At 35.7% G+C, this 24,721-nt stretch overlaps 2 protein-coding genes across 3 annotated transcripts in view; both read right to left on the bottom strand.

Moving 5' to 3' along the window:
• Window positions 1–8,222: 8,222 nt before the first annotated feature.
• LOC108485307 (uncharacterized) lies at window positions 8,223–9,482 on the bottom strand. Its single transcript, XM_017789128.1, has 2 exons — window positions 8,795–9,482; window positions 8,223–8,335 (listed from the first exon to the last, which is right to left on the bottom strand). Exons 1-2 carry the CDS (start codon window positions 9,480–9,482, stop codon window positions 8,223–8,225), a joined length of 801 nt encoding a protein of 266 aa, XP_017644617.1.
• Window positions 9,483–13,647: 4,165 nt separating this feature from the next.
• LOC108486171 (GDSL esterase/lipase At5g45920-like) overlaps window positions 13,648–24,721 on the bottom strand; it is a 48,949-nt gene continuing 37,875 nt past the window's right edge. Inside the window, exon 5 of one of the 2 annotated variants that reach the window (XM_053030023.1) lies at window positions 13,648–13,885. In XM_053030023.1, the coding sequence (XP_052885983.1) occupies window positions 13,726–13,885 (160 nt within the window). In that variant the 3' untranslated portion in view covers window positions 13,648–13,725. Of the gene's footprint in view, window positions 13,886–17,475; window positions 17,819–24,721 lie in introns of those variants that run through there. The other variant, XM_017790057.2, reaches the window with a different exon arrangement.

The raw sequence follows: 24,721 nt of genomic DNA, 5'->3' as shown, positions 1-24,721 counted from the left end.
GCCTCTATGGCTGCAAGTTTAAACGTTCTACAATGTTGTGAATCCCTCGACAGGACAAATGATTGACGCAGCTGCTGGCGGAACCATCAACAATAAAACACCGGAGGATGCCTACTAATTCATAGAAGAGATGTCACTGAACAACTATCAGTGGCAAGTCATGAGGACAGCCTACAAAAATAGTCGGCGTTTATAATATCGATTCAGCCACCATGCTCTCTAATCAGGTAGAACTTCTCAATAAAAAGATTGATAGTTTTCTTGGTTCTACGCAGGTACATCTAGTAATGAGGTGTAACTCAAGCGGAGGAGGTGTGCATACAAAATATCAATCCTTCAATCCCAAACTGAAGAGGAACAAGTCAACTATATGGGTAATAATAACTTTAGATCTTAAAATAACCCATACAGTAATACTTATAATGTAGGTTGCAGGAACCACCCAAATTTTTCCTAGGGAGGTCAAGGGAATCAAAAGCCACAAAATCCTCAGGGTTTTCAACAGCCACCTTATCAACAAGAAAAGAAGCCGAACCTTGAGGAGATGCTCTCTAAATTCATCTCGGTGTCAGAAACCCATTTTCAAAATACCTAGACTACACTTAAGAATCAACAAGCATCGATCCAAGGACTCAAAACTCAGATAGGCCAGCTATCCAAACTAATCTCCGAGCGACCACAAGGTAGCTTACCAAGTAATATGGAACCTAATCTGAGGGAACACCTCAATGCAATTAGCGCTCAAAATAAGGATGGACTCGTTATACCCGAGCCAGAAATACAGCAAAACAACGCAATGAACAAAGGACGAGAAGAGGTAAACGATAATGATCCCAAACAGGTAAGTAAGTACGAATCATGAACCTCGTGTGCCATATCCTAAAGCAATGATGAAAGACAGAACAGAAGAACAATTCAGTAAGTTTTTCAAACTCTTAAAGAAATTACATATTAACTTACCTTTTATTGAAGTTCTTTCGCAGATGCCTAATTCAACAAAATTTTTAAAGGAACTTCTAAGCAATAAAAGGAAATTACACGCTACATCGCATGTGGAACTCAATGCAGTCTGCTCAGCTATTCTGAAGAATAAGCTACCTAAAAAATTGAAAGATCTAGAGAGTTTTACAATTCCTTGCTTAATTGGTAGTTTATCTGTGAATAATGGTTTAGCTGATCTAGGGCAAGTATAAATGTTATGCCGTATAAAATGTTTAAACGACTAGGTCCCAGTAAACCCAAACAGACTAGGATGAGCATACAATTCCCTGACAAAACAGTTAGATTTTCTAAGGGTATTATTGAAGATGTTCTCGTTGAAATTGATAAATTTATTTACCAAGTAGACTTTGTAGTCTTAGATATGGATGAGGATAATGAGGTACCTTTAATTTTAGGACAACTCTTTTAGCAACTACCAAAAACTTTATTAATGTAGGCACAGGGGAGCTAACACTTCGTGCAGGTGACGACGCAGTAAAACTCCAAGCACGCGACTCAGTCAAAACCCCTAAGACTCAGGATAATGCTATAAAACCTGTCGATGATAAAACTAACATTCAATCGTCCTTGTAGGAACTTCCTCGAACCAAGACAACAGAGACAGTGCGCTACTATCATGAAGAGAACAAAGACGTCCATGAAGAACGAAGGCTATGGATAGAAGAGCTAGACGAATGGCGAGAACACAAACCGAGAACACATGATAAACTGAAACTATGCCAAAACAAGCCCGATACTTCTCCTAATCAACTTAAGGTAGGCGATAAAGTCTTACTAGATGCCATCGATCCTCACATTGTCACTACCATACCGAATGAGGAAATTCCTCTTACGGTACTCAGTATTTTTCCATTTGGTACGGTGGAGGTGAATCATCCCAAGTTCGGCACTTTAAAGGTAAACAACACCCGATTAAAACCTTATTTTAAGATTAACAGTAGGAACGAGGAGTATGAACTCCTCAAACCACCATGATAAATCAACGGAGAGGTAAGTCGAACTTAGACTATAAATAAGCGCTTCTTGGGAGGCAACCCGAGCACTAACATATTTTGATTTCTTTATTTTTAATTAATTTCTAACACTTCGAATCATTAACTTTATCTTTGAATTACAAAGTTTTTCAGCATACACAGCCAGGCACACGGGCATGCCTGAAGCCGTGGCCAACCAGGGGAAGAGACACAGCCATGCGAGACGACCGTGTTGAAGTAGGACATGATTTCCCTAAAACACGGGGTGTGATAAATCCCCACGACCGTGCGACATGGTCGTGGCAGAACTTGATAGGAAGAACATGGGCGTGGGATAGAAAACCACCGGCATGCCATGTACAAGGCTCGATTTTGTTTCTTTGACACGGGCATACAACATGCCTGTGCCATTCAGCCATGTACAACAATACACGGGCGTGGTACCATACCATACGGGCACTGGAGAAGCGAACAACGCGAGGCATTACTGTGCGAGATGGCCGTGTGCCACACACTCCTAAGACACACGGGCGTGTGATAGTAGCCGGGTACGACCACATTTTAAAAATTCGAAAAACACAAGCTACCCTCACAGCATATGGACGTGGCCCTAGGCCGTGTGCCCCTCTCCTATATAAACAAACCACTGCTCATCTTCTTCCTCCTTTCAAAACCCTAGCCGAAATCCACCCTCCACCAACCCCTACTCTCTGTTCCGGCCACCATTCCCTAGATTCTCACTTCTCCAACCCCCAAACCACCCTCAAAGTCACTGCAGTTGAATTAATCCCCATTTTCCCTCCCTATCCCCTCCATTTTCCCACCACACGGTTTCCTCTCAACGTCACACGCCTGTGCACCGCCTTACAACAGCCCTTGGTTCACTTTCTTAACCTTGTTTTTCCAATTTGTGTTGTTACATTAGTATTTTTCATGCTTTCCATAAATATTGTTACTATTACAAATATGTTTTAGACAAGTTAAGAATTTGCTTTAGAATTTTTTATATCTGACTTATTTAAAGCACTAAATAACATATACTAGTTTTAGGCCTATTGCTTAACTATTGATGTATCTTGGATTCTGTCAATGCTCATGTATTTTCAGGTATATTATGTCGTCATCAAGGGGCAAGAAGGCCACAGTCCCTTCCTCAAAAAGATGTAGGGGACCGGGTTCTTCCTCGGTACATGCTATAGCTGAAGTTAGGCACCCATTCCTTGAATTCCTGCAAGCTTCTCAGTAGGAGCTATTTCAGATACTCCGCGCACGACCCATCACCGCAGGTCACTTGGCTGCCATAGAGCAAGTCCAGCTCGCTGATGCCATCTGCACCCTCCTGTCCACCGACCTATGGGAACGGTTCTTCGCTATTACCGAGCCCACTTATTTAGAGCTAACTCTAGAACTATGCTCTACTTTTCATTTACAGGTGGTGATGACGAACAATGACGACCCAGGCACCATTCACTTCCGATTAGGTGGTCTAGTTCGTGCAATGAGTGTCCTAGAGTTTGGAATTGCTCTAGGACTTTACACCGATGAGTTTATGGAGGAGGAGGACATGAACGCACTCCCACGCAATATCCACATCTCCCCCTCCTTGTGCTGGAAGGCTTTGGCACCACTCTCTTCCACCTACGACCCCAGCCGCTCGAAGGCCTCAGCTCTCCCCCTTCCCTCTGCTATCTTCATGCCATATTGGCTCACACATTGACCGGAAGGAGAGAGAGCACTGGCGTCGTCAACACACACGACGCCTACTATCTATGGTGCATGGTGAATGCATACGTGACCAACTTGGCATATTTCATTACTTTCGCCATTCGCCATCAGACCGAGCGGCATAGGAAGGGAGTGATCTCTACCGGCCCCTATGTGACGCACCTTGCTAGACACTTCGGCCTCCTCAACACCGCGGCTCAGTCATCAGCACTTTCATTGATAGGTCAGATGTCCCCACAGGGCATCACAACTATGTTACACATGTGGATGATCGAGTGCTGACGTGGGACCGATCCTCCTCAATACTGTTTCTCACATGCCATTGACGAGGAGGATCTTGAGGACATTCCTGATGATGTTCCCCTACAGCACGAGGAGCCTTCGACCGTGTCACCTAGGGAATGACCAGTTCCTGCAGCTGCTTCACTGGCACATCTTTTCAACCGACTCGCCCACTTCGAACAGTACTGCACTATGCAGTTTGAGATGATCCACGAGTGAGATTGACGACGGGACCGATAGATGGACAATATACAGGCCATGATGCAGCAGCTGTGCCAGCACTTCCACATCGCCACTCTAGCACCACCACCTGAAGCCCCACCGACGAGGATCATTGAATCCTCCTATTTTATTTTTATTTATTCTTATTTTTATTTTCTTTTATTTCTTTTATTCTTATTTTTCTTTTGATTTTTATTTTTCAATTTTCTTATTTTGAAAGACATATCTATATTAGTAAATTTTTATTTTCCATTTTCTGGTATTTCTAACTAGTAATTCCACTACACTCTCTTCCACACCAACTCTTAATAAGCTCTTCATGATTCTACAGACTTCCAAGCAAAGCTGCTAGGAATATTTTACACAATGAGGAAACAAATAGGGAATAATACCGAACGACTGCCATGTTCAACGACCCAATTTCTTCATCTAGCCAAGAACAGTGGCCGCTACCATTTTCCCTAAACACTCCATCCTCAGAATCAAGCTTTGTATCCTTCTAACAGGGAGTTTCACCTCTTTCCCTCTTATGATTTTCTTTATGTTGAATAGTTTATCTTTGTACATTGAGGGCAATGTACATCTTAAGTGTGAGGGGGGTGAACATGAAACCTAACTTTTTGCATTATTCTCAAATCCCTAGATTTGGTCTTGTGTTTAAGTGATGTTCTCATAATCCTGATCGAATGAATTCTGATTGATCTATAATTATTATTGATATGTCATGAATTAGACCAAGGGAATTATGCATGATTATTTGATTATAGGACATTAGGGAATCAAGCATGATAAGTTGATAATTTGAGAACTAAAATTTTTAGGTTATTTTCCTGAATTGAGGTATTATCTTGAAATCTTAAGTATACAGGGATGACATTAAAAACCCAAATTTTTGGTGAGATTTTTTAGCGTTTTGAGCATATAGCTTTCTTTCTTGCTCACTTCTTTTGTAGTTTGAGTGTGTCAACATTGAACTGTTATTCTGGAACTTGCTTCGATTATACATGTCAAGATCATACGTATGATTTGATATACTGAGATGATAAAGGCACTTAGGATTTAACCCATTCACTCCATAAAAAGCCTTCCCACATAATTAAACCCTTAGTGAACCACCGTTGAGCCTACTATCCCTTTTTCATCGATTAACCCTCGTCATTAACCCATTAACCCATTATTGTTGAATTCCTCTTACTTAATTTGACCCTTTTTTTATCGAGATTGAATTTAATATTGTTACCTCACTATGTTTACCATTTTTTGTTACTGAATCTTGAAGTATAATTTCTGTATTGTATTAACTTGATTTGTTCATAAAAAAAATGTGTGTGTAATTCTCAGCAAGCTAAAGTTGTTATGAACTCTTGTAAAATAGTTCTAGTTATTTGTTTGTAATTCAGTGATTAAGTTTTTGATAGTGGGGTAACATATTGAAATTATCTCAATTCCAACCCCACTTATTCAACCTGTATCTATACCTGTAACCTAAACCCCATTACAACCATGCAAAAACCTTCTGATTAGTGTATCATATCATTTACAAGTGGTAGAGATTTGATTTTCATGCAAGCCTATGGTAATAACTTTTCATGTTAGACAATTGAGTGCTTAATCTTGACCCTTAAACACTTTGAATGATTTGAGTGAATCTTTAGTGAGGATGTCATCTCCTGTGTATTTAGGACTAAAGTTAATTACTTAAAGGAAGGAGCTTGCCTATAATTTTGTTATCGAAATATTTGATTTAGATTGTTTGAGGTTTTAATGCCCCTATAGTTAAATTCTCACTGTATAAATTTTCGTGGAATAGTTTGTAACATTATCAGTAATGATTATGTGATTGAAAAGAATGAATTCTAGCAGTAAGTGAGAATTTTGCTTAAGGAAAAGAAAATGCTTAAGTGTGACGGTATTTGATAAACGCCAAATTATACATGTTTTTACCCCAAATACGTAGCAGATTTATGGATGTTTACTATTAGATTTATGGATTTTGGTGCTCTTAATCCGGTTATTTCATGTTTTATACTCAAGAGAGCACCAAGGGACAAAAGGAGCCAAAAATGAGCTAAAAAGGGACAAAACGGACCAAATTGAGAAGACCATAGGGCCTAAGCCTTGCCACACGGGCAGCTCACACGTTCGTGCCTTTCGAGGGTGTCAACCAAGGTTTACACGACTCACAAGACCTTACCATTGAGCCCACATGGCTATGGTAATTTAACAGATCGAACACGGCCTGGCAACCACGTCACACAGCTGTGGCACACGGGCGTGTCCCTTTTTCAAGGAGTTGTAATTTACACGGAAAAAGGATACTTAGGGGGCAAGAAAGCCAATCAAAAGCCTATATAAACACCCTAAGTATAACCTAGAAAGTGGCCTATCTCTCCAGAACTTTTCTGGAACACAGAACCACACGCTGGGAATTACTTGAAGGAAGCTAGACGATCTATCTCAAAAGCCGGAGCTACTCCAAGACTGAAGATCTCTCTTAGAATTCCTTCAGGGGTTTTAGAGTTTTCTTTATGTTTTGTTATTTTCATACTTTTGAGATGTACTCTTATTTTATTATGAACTAAACCCCTTAGATACCTAAGGGGGATAAAACCTATGATGGATCTTGTTATTATTATCTAAGTTGTATGATAAATACTTGATTTGTTCTTAATTATGTATTCTTAATGCTTGAGTTAATATTCCGGGTATTAATTCATGATTTGATGTGCTTATGTAGAGGAGGAATAGACCCTGCCTAAAAGTAGATTTGGTATAATTAAGCGGAGTTGATCGGACGCCTAGAAATAGGGTTACGAGATTTTTCTAGATTAAGGTGAAACCTAATATGGGAGTCCATAGATCGAGCTAATGCAACCCTAGAGTGTTAATTAGAGAAAAGTCTCGATTATTCAATCTAGGGGTTAGACGTTATTAGTCTTGAATAGGGATAATAACATAGATTAGGGAGTTTCACGGATCAAGTCAAGTGAATAAATCGTCCGGTTTAGAGTCAGATAACAAGTGAAATCTAGGTGGATTCTTCCTTGGGTGTCGTCTTTATCAATTGCTTTTCTTCAAGTCTTTTCCAAACTTTCTCTTTGCTTTGATTAAATTAGTTAATTAGTTTGGATAAATAGTTTAATAAACAAACCCTTTTATTCTTAGGCTAGATAATAAAAAGATAGTTATTACTAGTACTTTTGGTTCCCTTGGGTACGACATCCCGGTCTTGCCATTACTATACTATTGTTCGATAGGTGCGCTTGCCTTTTCATCGTGATAATAGTTAGTCTAGGTTTGATCTTCATTATAAAAATTTAGTACTTGTTACGCATCACTGCGATCACCTTACAGCTCAGTGTGTCGGCTACTACATTAGCCTTACCAGGATGGTATTCAATCGAATAGTCATAATTCTTAAGTAGCTCAATCCATTTCTGCTGCCTAAGATTTAGCTCGTTCTGAATGAGGAGAAACTTGAGGCTGTTGTGATTTGTGTAAATGATACACTTCTCACTGTACAAGTAATGCCTCCAAATTTTTAGAGTGAATACCCCCGCAGCCAATTCCAAGTCATGGGTCAAAAAAGTTCGCCTCATGCATCTTAAACTGACGTGACGCATAAGCCACCACCTTACCCTCTTGCATCAACACACATCCTAAACCAACAAGTGATGCATCATCAGAGACAAGTGAATTTTTCCCGGCACTGGTCAGATCAAGATAGGGGCCTCTGTCAGAACTTTCTTAAGCTTCTCAAAACTTTATTGTTGATCATTTGGCCAGTTAAACGGTACTTCTTTATGCAACAACTTAGTTAGAGGTGCAACAATCAATGAAAACCCCTCTACAAACCATCTATAGCACCCTACCAGACCTAGAAAACTCCTAATCTCAGATACTAACTTAGGCTACTTCCAATCCAAAACAGCTTCAATTTTCTAAGGATCAACTCTAATCCCCTCAGCAGATACCACATGACCCAAAAAAGTTACCTCTCGTAGCCAGAATTCACACTTACTGAACTTGGCGTACAATTGCTTCTCTCAAAATTTGCAGTACCCCTCGAAGATGTTCATCATGCTCAACCTCAGTCTTTGAATACTCCAGAATATCATCTATAAACACCACTACAAACCGATCCAAATAGGGTTAGAACACACGATTCATCAGATCTATAAAAGTTGCTGGTGCATTCGTTAGTCAAATCGACATCACTAAGAGCTCATAATGACCGTTGTGAGTCCTAAACGTCGTCTTATGCACATCAGTCTCTTTGACCCTCAATTGATGGTACCCAGATCGGATATCAAATTTAGAGAAAACCAACGCTCCATGAAATTGGTCGAATAAATCATCAATCCTCGGTAGAGGGTACTTATTCTTAACAGTTAGTTTATTTAGTAGCCGGTAGTCGACGCACATTCACATGGATCCATCCTTCTTTTTTACAAACAAAACAAGTGCTCCCCACGGAGACACTCTAGGGCAAATGAACCCTCGATCCAATAACTCTTGAATCTGAGCTTTGAGTTCCACAAGCTCCTTCGGTGCCATTCTATAAGGGACAATGGACACTGGTGTTGTACCAGGCAAGAGTTCAATCCCAAATTCAACTTCACGGTTTAGAGGTAACCCAGGTAACTCATCAGGAAAGACGTCTAGAAAATCTTTGGTAGTTCTGATATCTTTAACAGAAAGACCTTTGAATTCTAAAGCACTAATGTAGGATAAATACGCCTCACCACCCTTACGAACCAACTTCTCAGCTCTGAGTGCAGAAATCACAATACTCAAGTAAGTTCGTCGTTCCCTAATTACCACCACCTCTACATCCTCCTCAGTTCTCAGTACTACCCGTTTAGTGGCACAATCTAAGATCACTCGATGTTTAACTAACCAATCCATGCCCAGTATCAAATGAAATTCTCTGAAAGGGAGTTCCATTAGATCTGTCAGAAAGATAACCCATTGTACCTCTCGCGAGACATCTCTAAACAATTTATTAACTCTGACGGACTGCCTCAACGGACAAAATACAGTACTTCCACTCGAAGTATTCTTAACCAGAATCCCCAAGTTCTCAGTAACAGTACAGGCAATAGAAGAATGGGTAGATCCTACATCTATCAATGCAGTATAAGGTACATTGAAAATTAAAAACGTACCCATAATAACATTTGGGGCATCTCTGTCCTCTTGGGGACGAGCAGCATGCACCAAGGCTGGCTGCCTCACCTCAGTATGACTACCCAGTGCTCTACGGTCACGACCCATACCATTTCTACCCCTGGCTTGATCATAGCCTCTCGGTGGCTAAACCATACCCACACCAGTAACTTGCATCTGATTAGGCCTATGTGGACAATCTTTAATATGATGCTCCAAAGATCCGCACCTTAAACATGCCCCTAACCTTTTCCAGCACTCTCCCTAATGGCGTTTCCCACAAATAACAAAAGATTGCGACCCATAAGCAGCAACAGAGGGCCCAACCCTGACTGCCCCATCAACATTGGCCTTTTTCTTAGGCCTCACAACTGAACTTGAGGACTTCCAAACCCTCTTGCTTCTACTCCTGTCCGTCTCATGATTCTGGCACTTAGCGTGCTTCACATACTCGGTGATTTTTTCCTTTTCCACCAACACAGTAAAATCTCGCTCCCTCTAAAGAGCTATCAGAACTCGTAGATCATCTCTGAGGCCATCCTCAAAACGAACAAAGTGCTCATATTCAGTTGCCACCATCCCATGTGCATAGCAGCTAAGTTGTAAAAACTCACTCATATTCAGCTACTGACTTATCCCCTTGACACAAAAAATAACTTTTACAGGGGTTTTCAAGATTTTGGGCGTTACAAACTTAATGGATGCCCATTTATGACAATTTTCACTATCAATGGTCTAATAACATAATAAGGACCTCACATTTAATAAGCCATAGCAATTAGGCACTTTTAACTTATAACATGCTACTTTTGCATTTTACGCGATTAAGTCCTTTTCTCAAATTAACCACTTAAACGATAAAATTAGCTCATGAAATTTTTACACATACATATTCCCATGCCATAACCACCAAAAATAATATTAAAAAAATTTTGACCTCGATTTTGTGGTCCCAAAACCACTGTTCCGATTTAGCTAAAACTGGGCAGTTACATGTGAGCAACGATGTAAATGAAAGGTTACGCTTATATGTTTAAACACACTTCTTGTGAGCTTTCCTGAATATCCAATGATATTCTAAATGGTTCAATGGACATGAAAAGGAAAGGAATAGTAAGATTTCAAATGAACTACATTATGTATTCATGGAAAGGAAATGATGAATTCAAATGAAGTATGTCCACATACAAATGGCTTACCTTATTTGTAATTCAAGTGAATTTTGTTTGAATGCAATAACTTGTATTGGTGATGGTGCTTAGGCTTGTGCCAAGCTTGTGGTTGGATTAAATTGGGATCATACTTATGTTATTTAGTTTAAATGGTAAGTTATGTTTCATGTTTTACGAACTTACTAAGCATTATGTGCTTACGTAGTTTTCTTTCCTATGTTTTATAGTTAATCGAAAGCTCAATCGGTTTGGAAGCTCGTCGAAGATCTATCACACTATCTAGGATAAATTTCGATAGTTTTTGGTATTTTGGCTAAAGTTATAATGTCATGTATAGCTGAACTTGTATTGGTATCTAGTTGATGACTTTTGCATGTATAAGTTGTTTGGTACCACTTTACATTGGTTGAATTGTGTCATTTTGGTATTTATGATGCATGAATGGTATGACTCAAATGGTAAGTTTATGCTGACGTACTAATGGTCAAGATATGGTATGTTTTCGGATGGTATTGAACTAGATGTGTATAAATGAAATATGGTCATGTATATATATATAAGTTTAGGTAAGTTTGTATATTTGCATTTAAGGTGCCTTGTATGGCATATTGGTTGAATGACGAGACTATTGAATTGGTTATTCATGTTGGTTTTGGTCATGTTATGATGCCTTGATTATGTGTATAAAATGCATTTTGGTGGTTGTATGAGTTGGTGTTGGAAATGGCTTGATTTTGGCCAATTTCATGTCCACACGACCTGAGACACGGGGGTATGACACACAGGTTGGTGACACGACTGTGTGTCTCCTATAGGTTTTACTGTATGCAAGTCAGACGGTTACACAACATAGCACACAGCCTAGTACATAGCCTGACACATGAACGTGTACGGCTATTTCAAGAGTTACATGGCCTGGCACATGGGCGTGTGGCTTGGCCGTGTGACCCAACTCAAATAGTTACATAGGTGAGGACATGAGACACAGCCGTGTGTCCTTATTTCAATTGTTACATGGCCTGATACATGGGCGTGTGTCTTAGCCATGTGACCCCTACAGACTAATTTTTCTATCTTTATCTTATACTTTCTGACTGTTTTGATATTGGTCTCGAATTGTTTCTAAGGTATTTCTAGGGTCTCGTGAGCTCGATTAAGGGACATTATATATGTGATTGAATGTAATTATATTATGTTTTCAATGATGTATGAAATGAATGTTTCAATGTTCCGTTTGTATGGTAATGCTCCATAACTCTATTCAGACGATGGATACGAGTTAGGGGTGTTACAAGAGTGGTAACGCAAAATCTTCAAGACTAGGAACTCAACTAGAAAGACTCCAAGGTATTCTATGTTAAAACTCGCTAAGTTCACGTGAACTTACAAAGTGTTTGTTCATATTTCAGGTCCTGCTATGAGAGTGAGTACGCTAGAAGGGACCAAGCCAGGAATGCGCTAGGGAAAATGACAAGTGTCGATATCATGTGTACAGAGGACACCTTATGAGTATGGTGCATAGTGTGTTACGCCAACAAAAGTATATCGTTAATGAGCTTTTGTGTTGTAATGTCTTATATTATTTTTAAGAGCTTATTGTATTCTTAGATGTTTTCTTTATTATTTTTTATGTTCAGAAAACATTTAATAAAATAATAAGAAGTTTATTGAAAAGGATTGTATACAAATTGTTTAAAATTTATGCTAAGTGTTTGTATGTCGTAACATCTGATATCCAGACTCGGTGATCCAGGTCGACTAGGGGGTGTTATGGACATGGCATCGACACAAGTTGTAACACCCGTCACCCATATTCAATGCCAGAATAGAGTTACGGAGCATTATTGGACCTATTAAACAACTAAACATTAATTTCACATACATTTTCTAATTTCAAGTAATCACCAATCAACATCAATCATAACGTCCCTATTACGAGCCTACAAGACCCAAAACATACATTAGGAATGGTTCGGGACTAAATCGGTAACTCGGGAAATTTTTACAAACATAGCAAATTTTTCAAACTACAGGGGACACACGCCTGTGTGGCCCGACCATGTGCCTCACACGGCCAAAGACATGTCACAAGCCATGTGGACATTCGAAATGGAATCACATGGTTGTATCCTAGGCCATGTCCTACCCCGTGTAACTCTCTGACTTGGGTCACACGGCCAACACACATGTCCGTGTACCCTAAGAAATGTAATGTATTTGGGTTCAAAGCCCTACGCGCTCTACGTCTAGAGATCTACAAATCCCGAATGCTTATATTTAAACCTTCCAAGGCCCACCTCATGGCATCTATGTTGAAAGAGATAAATTAAACAAGTATGGTCACCCCTATTAGGATGTACTATTAAACCTGAATTGGGGTTATCCGCTAAGAACTACGGTAGAGTAGTTTATGAATGTCTACGTGGCAGGCTTGATTTTACCAAAGATGATGAGAATGTGAACTCCCAACCATTTATGCGTTGGAGAGACCATTTCTTATTTTGTACCGTAGCAATTTATAAGCCACAAACGCCTGTGTGCCAGGCCTTGTGCTAGGCCATATCAAAACTTGAGGGTATACTAACTTATGCCGCACGGCCAAGTCACACACCCATGTGCTAAGTCATGCAGAGCATACTGACTTGATTTTTAATCCAACACCAGGGGACACACGGCCATGTAACCTGATCGTGTATCATACACAGTTGAGACACACGCCAGTGTCTCTGCCCATGTGGACAAAAATAGGCTATTTACCAAGCCATTTTCCACCCAAACTTGCTTACACCTACATCAATCCAATAGGCACTAAAACATGTCATATAATAGCCATTCCAAATCAACTCCAATCAAGCTCAATTCGTGATAATCTCATACCATTAACCATATTATACATAAGTATCAAATTTGACAATCTCATTCATGCTAATTCAAAATCACAAATTACCTAAATTGCATCTTATAATTATGCATCATTTTGCCTAAACAAATAAGCATACTAGTTCTCAAACATCAACCATTTGATATCCACAATACCTATAATCAACAAGCATCATACATCCATCAACAAACTCACAACACAAGCCATATGCACATATATATACACAATCAAATCAACCAAATTAAGCTAATTCTCATGGCTATATACAAAACCAAACTCTTAATATTTACAAGCCATTTCAAATGACTAAATTCATTAACAACACATATACCAACATGACCAAAGTCCCTATACATGCCATATACTCAAAATACTTAAATTCAAAAGTACCAAAATGATAGTTGGATAGTGTTATGAAGTCTCCGACGATTCCCGAATCTGAGCTAGCTTTGATTTCACTATAAAACAAAAGAAAATAAACAAAGTAAGCTATAAAGCTTAGTAAGCTTGTATGAAATAAACTCAATTAATCATAAATACACAATTCAATCAATTTACTATATCAACACATAATTCATGTTAGCTAACCAACCTTCCACATATTCAAACATAAGATTAGATGTGAAATTCACAAGTTTCTTCGATTCAAAACTTATACGGTTCATGCACATACCTGTACCACCTCTTATTAGTCTCACACTTAACCATTTCTTTGATATACCCGTTGAATCATTCGAAATACTATTAGATACTCGAGAATCTTGCACCCTAAGTGTCACATATATAGCCGAAGCTATCTCAATCTCGTATCACATATAATGCTCACTCTCTAGCTATAAACGGATCTGCTCACACAAGCTGACAGTCATGAAAAGCTACACGGTGCTGCTCACACAAGTTGATGAGTATCCGCAACACATGTCGGATAACTTAGACACCAGTAGGACGTACGGACCAGCACTCAAATCACATAAACCCTAATGACATGTCATTTGTATCCTAATCTATTCCTAAGGTTCAATCAGGATTTCTCATTTGCTGAATCGTCGTTGAATATATCCATGAGATCGTATTCATAGTTTATGCAATATCAAAGCATTTAAAATACAAATATAGCAATGCCTATTACATACAAACTTACCTCAAATACAAAAACGACGAAACGAGTCGATTAGTCCAAAAATTTATTCTTTCCTTGATCTAAATCTGAATTTCACTTTTTTTATCTATATAATATAAAATTTAACTCATTTAATCACCAACCTATTCAATTTAGCCCAAAAATGGACATTATAGCAACTTTACACTTTGCCCCAAATATTTTAACATTTTTACAATTTAGTCCTTATCTCATAAAAATACAAATTCATGCAATTCAACCTAAACCCATGTTAGCCAAATTTCAATTAGGTCCCTAGCAGTCCACATTTTTCATTTATATCACAAATTAACCATGAATTTTACACATTTTACAATTTAATCCCTATTTGGACATTTTACTAAAATCAATTAACAAATTTTGTTTATCTAACAACAACCATACATTTTTATCATTAAACATCAAAATACACATAGATTCATCAATGGAAAAACCCTAAACCTTTAACAGTTTTGCAAATTAGTCCCTCAGCTAGCTAGATTAAGCTGCAACGATCTCAAAAACATAAAAATCATTAAAAACGGAACAAAATTATACTCACATGCAATGAAAGAGCTTGATGGTGAAGTTTCCTCCTTAAAATTTCAGCTAGAAGATGATGAACAAAAGAATTTGGTTTTGTTTTACCTATTTTAATTATTTTCTTATTAAGTTAGTTATATAACATTACTTAGTCACATTAATGATGTCCACAATTGTCCATTACCTTTATTAATGGTTTAATTACCACATAAGGATCTCCACTTTAAGGTTCCATAGCTATAGACATCTTTATCTAATAGAACACAAGTTTTACACTTTACACGACTTAGTCCTTTTTATCAAATTAAGTATTCAAACGATAAAATTTCTTAACAAAAATTTCACACAAACATAATATCATGCTGTAAACATTAAAATAATAATAAAATAATTATTTCGATTTTGGATTTGTGGTCCCAAAACTATTGTTCCAATTTAACTAAAAACGGGCTGTTACACAATTCTTCAACACGAAAATATGTATTTTACTAATAGTCTATCAAGGATATAGACTCAGAGTTTTAAATAAAACCATATGTTCATGGTAATTACTTTCCACTCAATCCTACTATAATCAACAAAGTTATAAAGCATACAAGTCATGAGATGTCATTTGAAGCTAATTATGACAAGCTTTCTGGGATTTTTATTGATGGTTTTAGAAAGACTTGGCTTGAAGGACAAGAATTCAAAACTACTTAGTAGAGCACAAAGTATGCATCCTTGCAAAGTATAATCGCCAAGAATTGGTTGCCTTCAAATTATTGCATGTCATTTAGCAAGAAGATGGGACTTTTTCTTCAAAAGGTAACTATTGTGGTCTCTTTTGATTTAGGAACTCTTATATTTGATCAAATTTTGAAGCACGTCGTGATTAAAAACAAGAGAAAGAAGCTACCTTTCCATCCTTCAAATATTATTGGAGTAGAAAAATATTATTTTGAGGATGATTTTTTTAAGAAGTTGAGCAATCTAAGATTAAGTTCTCTAGTAAGTAGAAGAGAGGATAAAATAGTTTAAATATAAATGAATCCAACTGAAGAAGGCTCTAATTATGGATCTGGTCTAGAAGTTGTTCCTCCGACTACAACTGTTGACATGACTTCTTCAACACAACAAACTTCTCAAGTATCTCGATGGTGAAATAAACTACATTGACAAGTAGGTTAAACATCTCAAAAGAAATACATATTTAAGGAGATTTGATATTGGACTGATCTTCAAGCTATAAAAATCCAACACTCTCTTCTTGTTTTTTTCCAAAAATCTTAATTCCTGAACGAGTATATATACTTTTCTTCTCATTTCTAATAAAAATATTTATCAACATAAATATTTTAAAAAAAAACCAACCCAACCCTTAACTTCATCTCTTATAGTTTTTCCTTTCATTTCTCTTTTTCATATGTTTTGTACATTTCACTTATTAAAAATAAAATAAATAATAAATATAAGCCTTTTTCATAAACATTTTTCTTATCCTCTTTCATCCACACTCGTTGCAAGAGAATATACAAATCCTCTTTTATTCTTGTAAATCACACACTGATTCAATTTTTATTAAATAATAATTAAAATTGTGAAACCATATGTATTAAGAATCATATTTTTTCACAAACATGAGGTTTTTATTTATATTATTCATAAAATAACCAAATACAAATAAGTATTATAATTGAAATTATACATATCTTTTACCCAAAATCAAATGGCAATATTATGGGAACCAAATTAAATTTGAGTTTGGTAAGGTATTCCTAAGTTTTAATTTTACTACTATTGAAGTTATTTTTTAATAATACTAATATTTTGAATTAATAGCCATTCAAAATTGTAAATATTAAAATTTTATAATAAAAAGTATTTTATTTAAATTTCAAAATATCTTGTGCACAAATGAAATGAAATTGATTGATAGTAAAAACAATTTAGAACAGACAATTATACTTGAGTGACTTTATTTTTTTCTAAGCAAATATATTGCATCATTTAAATAACCATACATATTTACATTTGATGATTTAGTATATAAAATGAATTAAAAAAACTCATTTTGGGTCTTTGATTTGTAAGAAAATATTATTAAATGTTTTTTATTATTTTATGTTTTTTTAAATTAAGAAATTCGATTAAAAGAAATGTTTTCTTACAACAAGCATAGATGAAGAAGATGATTAGAAGTTTGGAAAATAAATAATGTTGCAATATCTTTCATGAGGGAAAAACTTATATTTAATATTTTATCGTAATTGTTTGAATGATAAAATATAAATGATATCTAAAAATTTTACAAATGAAAGAGAAAACTAGAATAGGCTTATTTGAGTTTTTCTTTTCTTGTGTTTTTACTTAAATAAATAACATACATTTTAGAAATAAGAATAAAATCATCATTGTTTGAGAATTAAGATTTTATAATACAGGGAAAAATCTCCTTCAAATGTAGCATACTTCCAATGACTTCAATCATATAAGAACACTTGAAGACCAAAAAGAGACCCTATCCTAACTAATAATAATAAAATATTAAGCAATGCAATGTTTTTTTAGCTATTGTTGAAAAGCCTTAAGAGGGTCAACATGGTCAATATCAGATAAAATGGGGAGATCAATAGCCAGATTGTTGAGGCTTAAGCCTCCCTCATTTAGCTTCTTCATTACTTCCTCAAATACAACCTTGTTGCCTTCTTGTGTCAGGTGTAAACCATCCCTGCATTCCCACAAATATTATTATATTAGCATAATATGTTGTTTCTTAATGTAGAATATATGCACATAAAATCTATTGTGCGAATGGGGTCTCACTTAAAACTCAACCTCCTAGACCGAATCTAATAGCACAATATATCATTACAAAATATTGAAAGATAAATAAAAATAATAAAGAACACCAAAAGTTTAACGAGATTCGATAAATTACGTCTATGTCCTCGGACTTTACTAACTATATTTCACTGCAAAAGATATAAGTAAAAATTACAAATAAGAAAAGAAAAAATTACCTTATAAAGAAAATTATAAATTTTGGTACGATTCAAAGGTGGAGAAACAATCCCTATTTATAGTAGTACAAACTCTTCACAAACTTGTATTTTTTAGATGTGGCATTGTGTTTTTTCAACAAGTTTTCACCTTAGCAAATTTCCACATCTTCAACCTTCTTATAAAATAGCATTTGATATCATCTTCAAATTTCAACCTTCAAGTTTTAACATTGATCATGTCCAAACATAGTTGGAACTTGACTGCAGTCACAACCTAATCATCACATCAACAAGATTCTCAGTGGTTGAAATTTTTGGGATCTTTACTCCACCTTCTTTTAGAATCTCTCATACAAAATGATATCAGACATCAATATTCTTTATCCTTGAATGATAAACTTGATTGTTTGCTAAATGAATAGCACTCTGACTATCGCAATGTACTTTGACATACTTCTACTTAATTTCTAGTTTACCAAGGAACCCTTGGAGCCAAATTACCTCTTTTACAGCCTCTGTGATTGTCATATACTCCGTTTCTATAGTAGACAAAGTAATTGTTGACTATAAAGTAGACTTCCAACTAACTTGTGCCTTTGCAAGAGTAAACACATAACCAGTACTTAGTTCTCTTTTATCTAAATCTTAGTTCTCTTTTATCCAAATCACAAATATAGTTTCAATCAAAATATCCAACCACACCCTGATTATCTTCCTACTCAAAAATCAATCAATATCATTATATTCTGAATATATTGCAAAATCCATTTGATAGCTTACCAATGCTCCTTTCTTGCATCATGTATATACTCACTCATGACCCCAACTGTTTGTAAAATGCCTGGTCTTATACATACCATAGCATACATTAAACTAGTAAGAACATTTGCATATGGTATCTTTGACAGATATTCTCATTTTGCATCATTCTTTGGCGAAATAGAGGCATTAAGCTTGGAAAGAGGAGCAAGAGGAATGTTAACAAGTTTTGATTTTTTATTCATGCCAAAACATTTTAGCAATTTTCTCAAATATTGTTCTAAGCCAAACAAATCCTCTTCAAACTTCTATCTCAAGTTATCTCCATGCTAAGGATCTTCTTTTCTTCTCTAAGATCCTTTATCTAAAAATTCCTTATTCAATTGTGTCTTTAGCTTCTCAATCTCTATTTGATTTTTGGAAGCCATTAATATATCATCAACATAAAGAACTAGATATATAAGAGAAATATCTTGAAGCTTGCGAAAATACACACAATGATCATATTTGCTTTTTATGTAAATCTATTATGTTATAAACTTTTCAAATCACTTGTACCACTGCCTAGAACATTGCTTTAAACGTACAAAAATTTTTAAAGTTTACACACTAATTTTTTTGAGCAACCTTGAGTCCTTCTAGCTGAGTCATAAACATTTCTTCTTCCAAGTCTCAAAGTAAAAAAAGAGTTTTTACATCCAACTGAACTAGTTCCAAATCCAATTGTACCACCAAAGCCAATAAAATTCTAAGGAGAAATGCTTCACAACTAGAGAAAATACCTCATTGTAATCAATTTCCTCCATCTGAGCAAAGTCTTTTCCCACTGATCCTACTTCGTAGAAAACATCATCTTGACTAGAAAATTATTCTATCTTCATAAACCCTCACTTGCATCCAATCTTCTTTCCTTTTTCTAAACTAGCTAGTTTTCAAGTTTAATTTTTATAAAGAGGCATCATTTCCTTTTTCATGGAAAAACTCCAGTTTTCTTCTTCTAAAATTTGAATTGGTTTATTAAAACTGGTAGGAATGCCTTCAGTTACAATTGGGAATGCATAAGCCACCATATTAGCAAAGCGAGTAAGCTTTCTGATTATTCTCCTTGACTTATTATTTGCAATTGATTCAATTTTCTAAGAAAGTTCTTGGGTCTAAACCTCCTTTTCACTAGAGTCTCCTTCTTCTTTTAGTTCCTCCCTACTAGAGTCTCCTATCAGAGGAGAACCATTACCTTCTTCCTTTGTTGGAATCACCACTCTTTCAAACTTTAAATTATCTGATTACTCCCTTTGCGCGTTTGAAAACATGGTAGATTCATCGTGTAATAGCCCATTTTTCAGTGAAATTAGAACAGTGGTTTCGGGACCACAAATTCGACCTAAAAATAAGGTTTTGTATTTCATTATATGACCTGTATTATAATAGGCATGTCGTGTAAAAATTTTGATATGAAAATTTTATCGATTAAGTGTTTAATTAAAAAAAGGACTAAATCACATAAAATGCAAATGTTGAATTCTAGTAGCTATAAGGATTAAATACCTATAGAATTCAAATCTAGAGGTCCTTATATGGTCTTTATATGGGTCAGAGCAGCAGAGGACTCAGCGGTGGCCACACGATTTTCCACTTATACTATTTTTTTTGTTTACTTATGATTTAATTTATATTTGGGGAAAATTTGATGTAATTAAGCCTTTACGAATTTTTTCTTAATTTGGGATTTTGCAAAGTTTTACGGTTTTTACTGCTAGTAGTAGGAAAACTCAGGTTTTCAAAGGAATCAAATGTTTTCTGAAACTACCACGCATACAAAATGGTTTTAAAAGCTTCCGTAAAATTTAACGTTTTGAAAATGGTTAATGATTGAAAATAAATGACACGTTTTAGAAGATAGCATCAGATAATCAAAAGAGGTACCTACGGAGAAATGGTCTTAACATCATTGCAATTTCTAAAGCACTATCATGTGACATCATCAGATTCGGCCATAATGTCCAGGCCGGGTTTGAGGTGATACAAAATCACAGTGGAAATGAAAGTAAATGGGCTTAAATGGTAATTATACCATTCATAATGCTAGTGGACAAAGATGGGCATGAGTTTGATGTTTTGTTTAACTAATAAACAAGGTTAAAAAGGTAATTTAGTAATTAAATTAAATATGGTAAAAATTTAGTGTCATCTTCCTCATTCTCCTATCACCACCGAAATAAGTGAAAGAGGAAGCCAGTTTTTCACCTTGAAGGTTCAGTCAAGCTTGATTATCACATTGAACTGATTTTAAACCCCGTTTTTAATGATTTATATGCTTTTAAGTTCGTTTTAACGTAATCTAGCTAGCCCAGGGTTCAATTTGTAAAACTATTAAAGATTGAGGATTATGCCAAGAATGTTTTTGAATGGTTCTTGATGTTAAATGGTAGATTATGAATCCCTGTTGATAAATAAACAAGTTCTGTAAAGTGATTTTTGATAAAATCTACATTTAGGGATTGATCAGTAAAAATGGTAAAAATTCATATTAAAATTATGAAATGATGATTTATTTTGGTTGGTTTAAGTCCCTAAAGATTTTGGTTAGCTTATAAAAAGGATTAAAATGCTTAGATTTCCATTTATAAGCTCTAAGACTAAATTATGAAAAAGTTAAAATGTTAGGGGTAAAATAGTAATTTTGCATAAATATGAAATGTGGAATAAATTGAATACTATAAGTATTAAATGGATTGTTGTCTATTTAGATAAAGATAAACCACGTATAGACCTAGATCAAGGCAAAGCAAAAGCTTCGGATTAGCTCATTTTAACTTCTATGCCCTAGTTGTCGAGGTAAGTTCATATGAACGATTGTTATATTCATGTTATTCAAATGTATGTTTATTATGTATTCATAATGTAATTGAATGATGAATATCCAAATCAATGCTATGGCGATTATCGAGTCCCGATTGGACCTTTGGACTTCGTAGGATACAAATAAAATGTTATTAATGTTTTAATGTTTCGAGTGCTAGTCTTGAATGTCCTACCGATGGTTGAGGTCCTGTATTCATTACGGATACTCCATAGGTCGTGTGACCAACTTCGTGCAGCTTACATTCTGACCCATAGCTCGTGTGAGCAATGATGTAATGGGAAGGTTATGGTTATGTAAAGGCACATTTTGTGTGAGCTTTTTAAGAGTATCAAATGAAATTCTAGATCGTTCAATGGGTATGAAAAGGAAATGAAATAGTAAGTGTTCAAATGGAATGTATCATGAACTTATGAAAAGGAAATGGTAACCTAAATGATATGAATAAAGGTGCAAATTACTTGTTATAGATGAATTCTTTTACACCATGTATAAATGCACTAACTTGTGTATTTGATGTTGTATATAAATGCACTAACTTGTGTATTTGATGTTGTATAGGCATTATGCCAAGCTTATGGTTTTAGTTGGTATTACGCTCATGCTATTTACATTATGCAAATGAAATGATAAGTTGTGTTTAAGTTATATGAGCTTACTAAGCATTAATTGCTTTTGTAGTTTCTTTCCTATGTTTTATAGTTTTTTGGAAGCTCGTTGGAGATCTATCACACTATCAAGCATAAATATCAGTAGTTTTTTTAATGTTTTGGCCAATGTTATAATGGAATATATAGGTGGACTTGTAATGGTATTTTAGTTGAATGTTTAGTTGATGATTTGGTATGCATAAGTTGTGTAAGTTAACTTTGTTAGTACATTTTATGCCTTGCTAGTTTGTGTCACTGTCTCTATTTCATGTTGCATGTTTTGAACCGCTTATATGGTATGTTTTGAATTGGTATGATTATGGTGAAGTTATGATATGTTGTGGAAAGTATTGAACTATATATTAATGGTTGAAAATAGGTAAAGTTGATATGTTTAGGTAAGTTTTGATGATTGCATTTGAGGTGCCTTTGGATGACAAATTGGTTAGTTGATTCAGGTATTGAATAGTATATGCATATGTATGTTTAGGTAGACTTGGATGCCTTGAAGTGATGCACAAATGGTTGAAATGTTTAAGCATGAAATAATGATGGAAATGGTTTGTTCTAGCTGAATTTTTGGTCTACATAGCTTGAGACACGGGCGTGTGTGGTACACGGGTGAGAGAGAGCTTTTTCGTGTTCATCATCTTCTTCATCCTACCTTAATGCTTGTGCCTATGGAAGCTTAAGCCTCTCATGGGTGAGCCAGCATAAAAATTGATTCAGATTAGCTTATAAAGAGGAGGCCTAAGTGCGAGACAAAAGGAAATAGAGAAATTCAATTAAGTTTTCTAGGAATAGTATTCTCTACACGATTCTTTCTTATTTCTTTCTAAATGATGGTCATTACTCTCTGTTTTCTGTTTGTATGGAAGTAGACATGAATTCTTGGATAAATGTTTTCTTATCCCATCTTGCTTTTATTATTTAATCTTGGGGTTTGAATGTTTCTTAACACAGAAGTGTTATTACAGTCACTGACGCTGGAAAGTACAGTGACAGTTCGAGCCAACAAGCATTACAATGGAAGTTGAGTAAGGATTAGAGGAATTTAGACCACTTGTTCTTAATAGTGCCATATTGCCAGCATCGGAAGGTGGGGTTACTGTGCATGTTTAAGTCTCAGATCAAATAGAAGAATGATACTTGGTAAGATATACATTGAAATTTGTTGCCTTGACAATCACCTATCCTTTTATACCTTGTGAGCACTTAGTTTTCTACTGAAGATTCATGTTAGAGATCCCAGTTTATCATTATCATATTTTATTCTATTGTTTTCAAGTTATTGCTCTGACAACTATCCTCACAATTTATCTTGTTTGTATCTAGTTATTGCACCGACATTAATAGACAAAAGACAACCATCCCTATATGATCGATATTTGATAGACTCACATCTGTCTACTATACTTGCATCAACAATGTATGCTTGCACATTATTGTTGTGACGTTAAACAACCGATCAAGTTTTTGGAGTTGTTGCCAGCAATGGAGTTTGTTTGATGTTTATTTTTGTTCTTGTGTGTTTTTTTACTTTATTTTCCTTGTATAATATTTAGTATTCACTAACTGGTTCTTCTTTGTTGCTATTTCTTCAACTTCATTTTAGGTGTGTTATGACCCGAAACAAGTCAGATATTCTTGTCAGTTTTGATCCAAAAATGGAAAGGATTGTTCGGAGTAGACTTTAAGAACAAAGAAATATGGCTCTACCATGAGACAAATCAACCATACCCCCGATACAATAGCAAAATATTAATAACCCATTGTTGTCGCGAGATGCTCACCTACAAACTAGAAGTATACGAGATTTTGTAGTACCTGTCTTGAATGATTTACAACTAGGAGTTGTTACGCCAGCAATCCAAGCTGGGAATTTTGAGCTCAAGCCAGTAATGATTCAAATGTTGAGTTCTAATGGACAATGTGTTGGACTACCCCATAAAGATGCGATAAAATATCCTAATTTCTTTTTGTTGATCTGTGCTTCCTTTAGTCAAAAGGCGTTCCTGATGATGCCTTGAAGATGTAATTATTTCCTTATTCCTTATAGGGAAGAGCCCGTACTTGGTTTTTTGGGCTACTTATCGGATCAATTACTTCTTGGGATGCACTAGCAACACTGTTTGTTTTGCTATTTAACCCACCAACAATGAATGCTCGTCTTCGAAATGATATTACTCTTATCATCAGCTGGATGATGAAAATATTCACACCACATGGGAACATTATAAATCTTTACTTCGACATTGTCCTCTGCATGACATTTAACCAGAAACACAAATTGAGATTTTTTACAATGGGTTGAATTCACATACAAGGAAACTTATCGATCATCAGCCAATTGACCTCTG

The sequence above is a fragment of the Gossypium arboreum genome, chromosome 6 (genome assembly GCF_025698485.1).
Source record: "Gossypium arboreum isolate Shixiya-1 chromosome 6, ASM2569848v2, whole genome shotgun sequence".
In the NCBI taxonomy this organism is placed as follows: domain Eukaryota; kingdom Viridiplantae; phylum Streptophyta; class Magnoliopsida; order Malvales; family Malvaceae; genus Gossypium; species Gossypium arboreum.
This window is presented reverse-complemented; position numbering and strand designations above follow the sequence as displayed.

Excerpts from the sequence above, each read along its gene's own strand:
- LOC108485307 (XM_017789128.1), bottom strand. The coding sequence starts at position 9,482 with ATGGGTCGTGACCGTAGAGCACTGGGTAGTCATACTGAGGTGAGGCAG. Across the intron at positions 8,336-8,794 it reads TGGGATTGAACTCTTGCCTG|TGGTGTTTATAGATGATATT; the intron begins GTACAACACCAG and ends ATCGGTTTGTAG.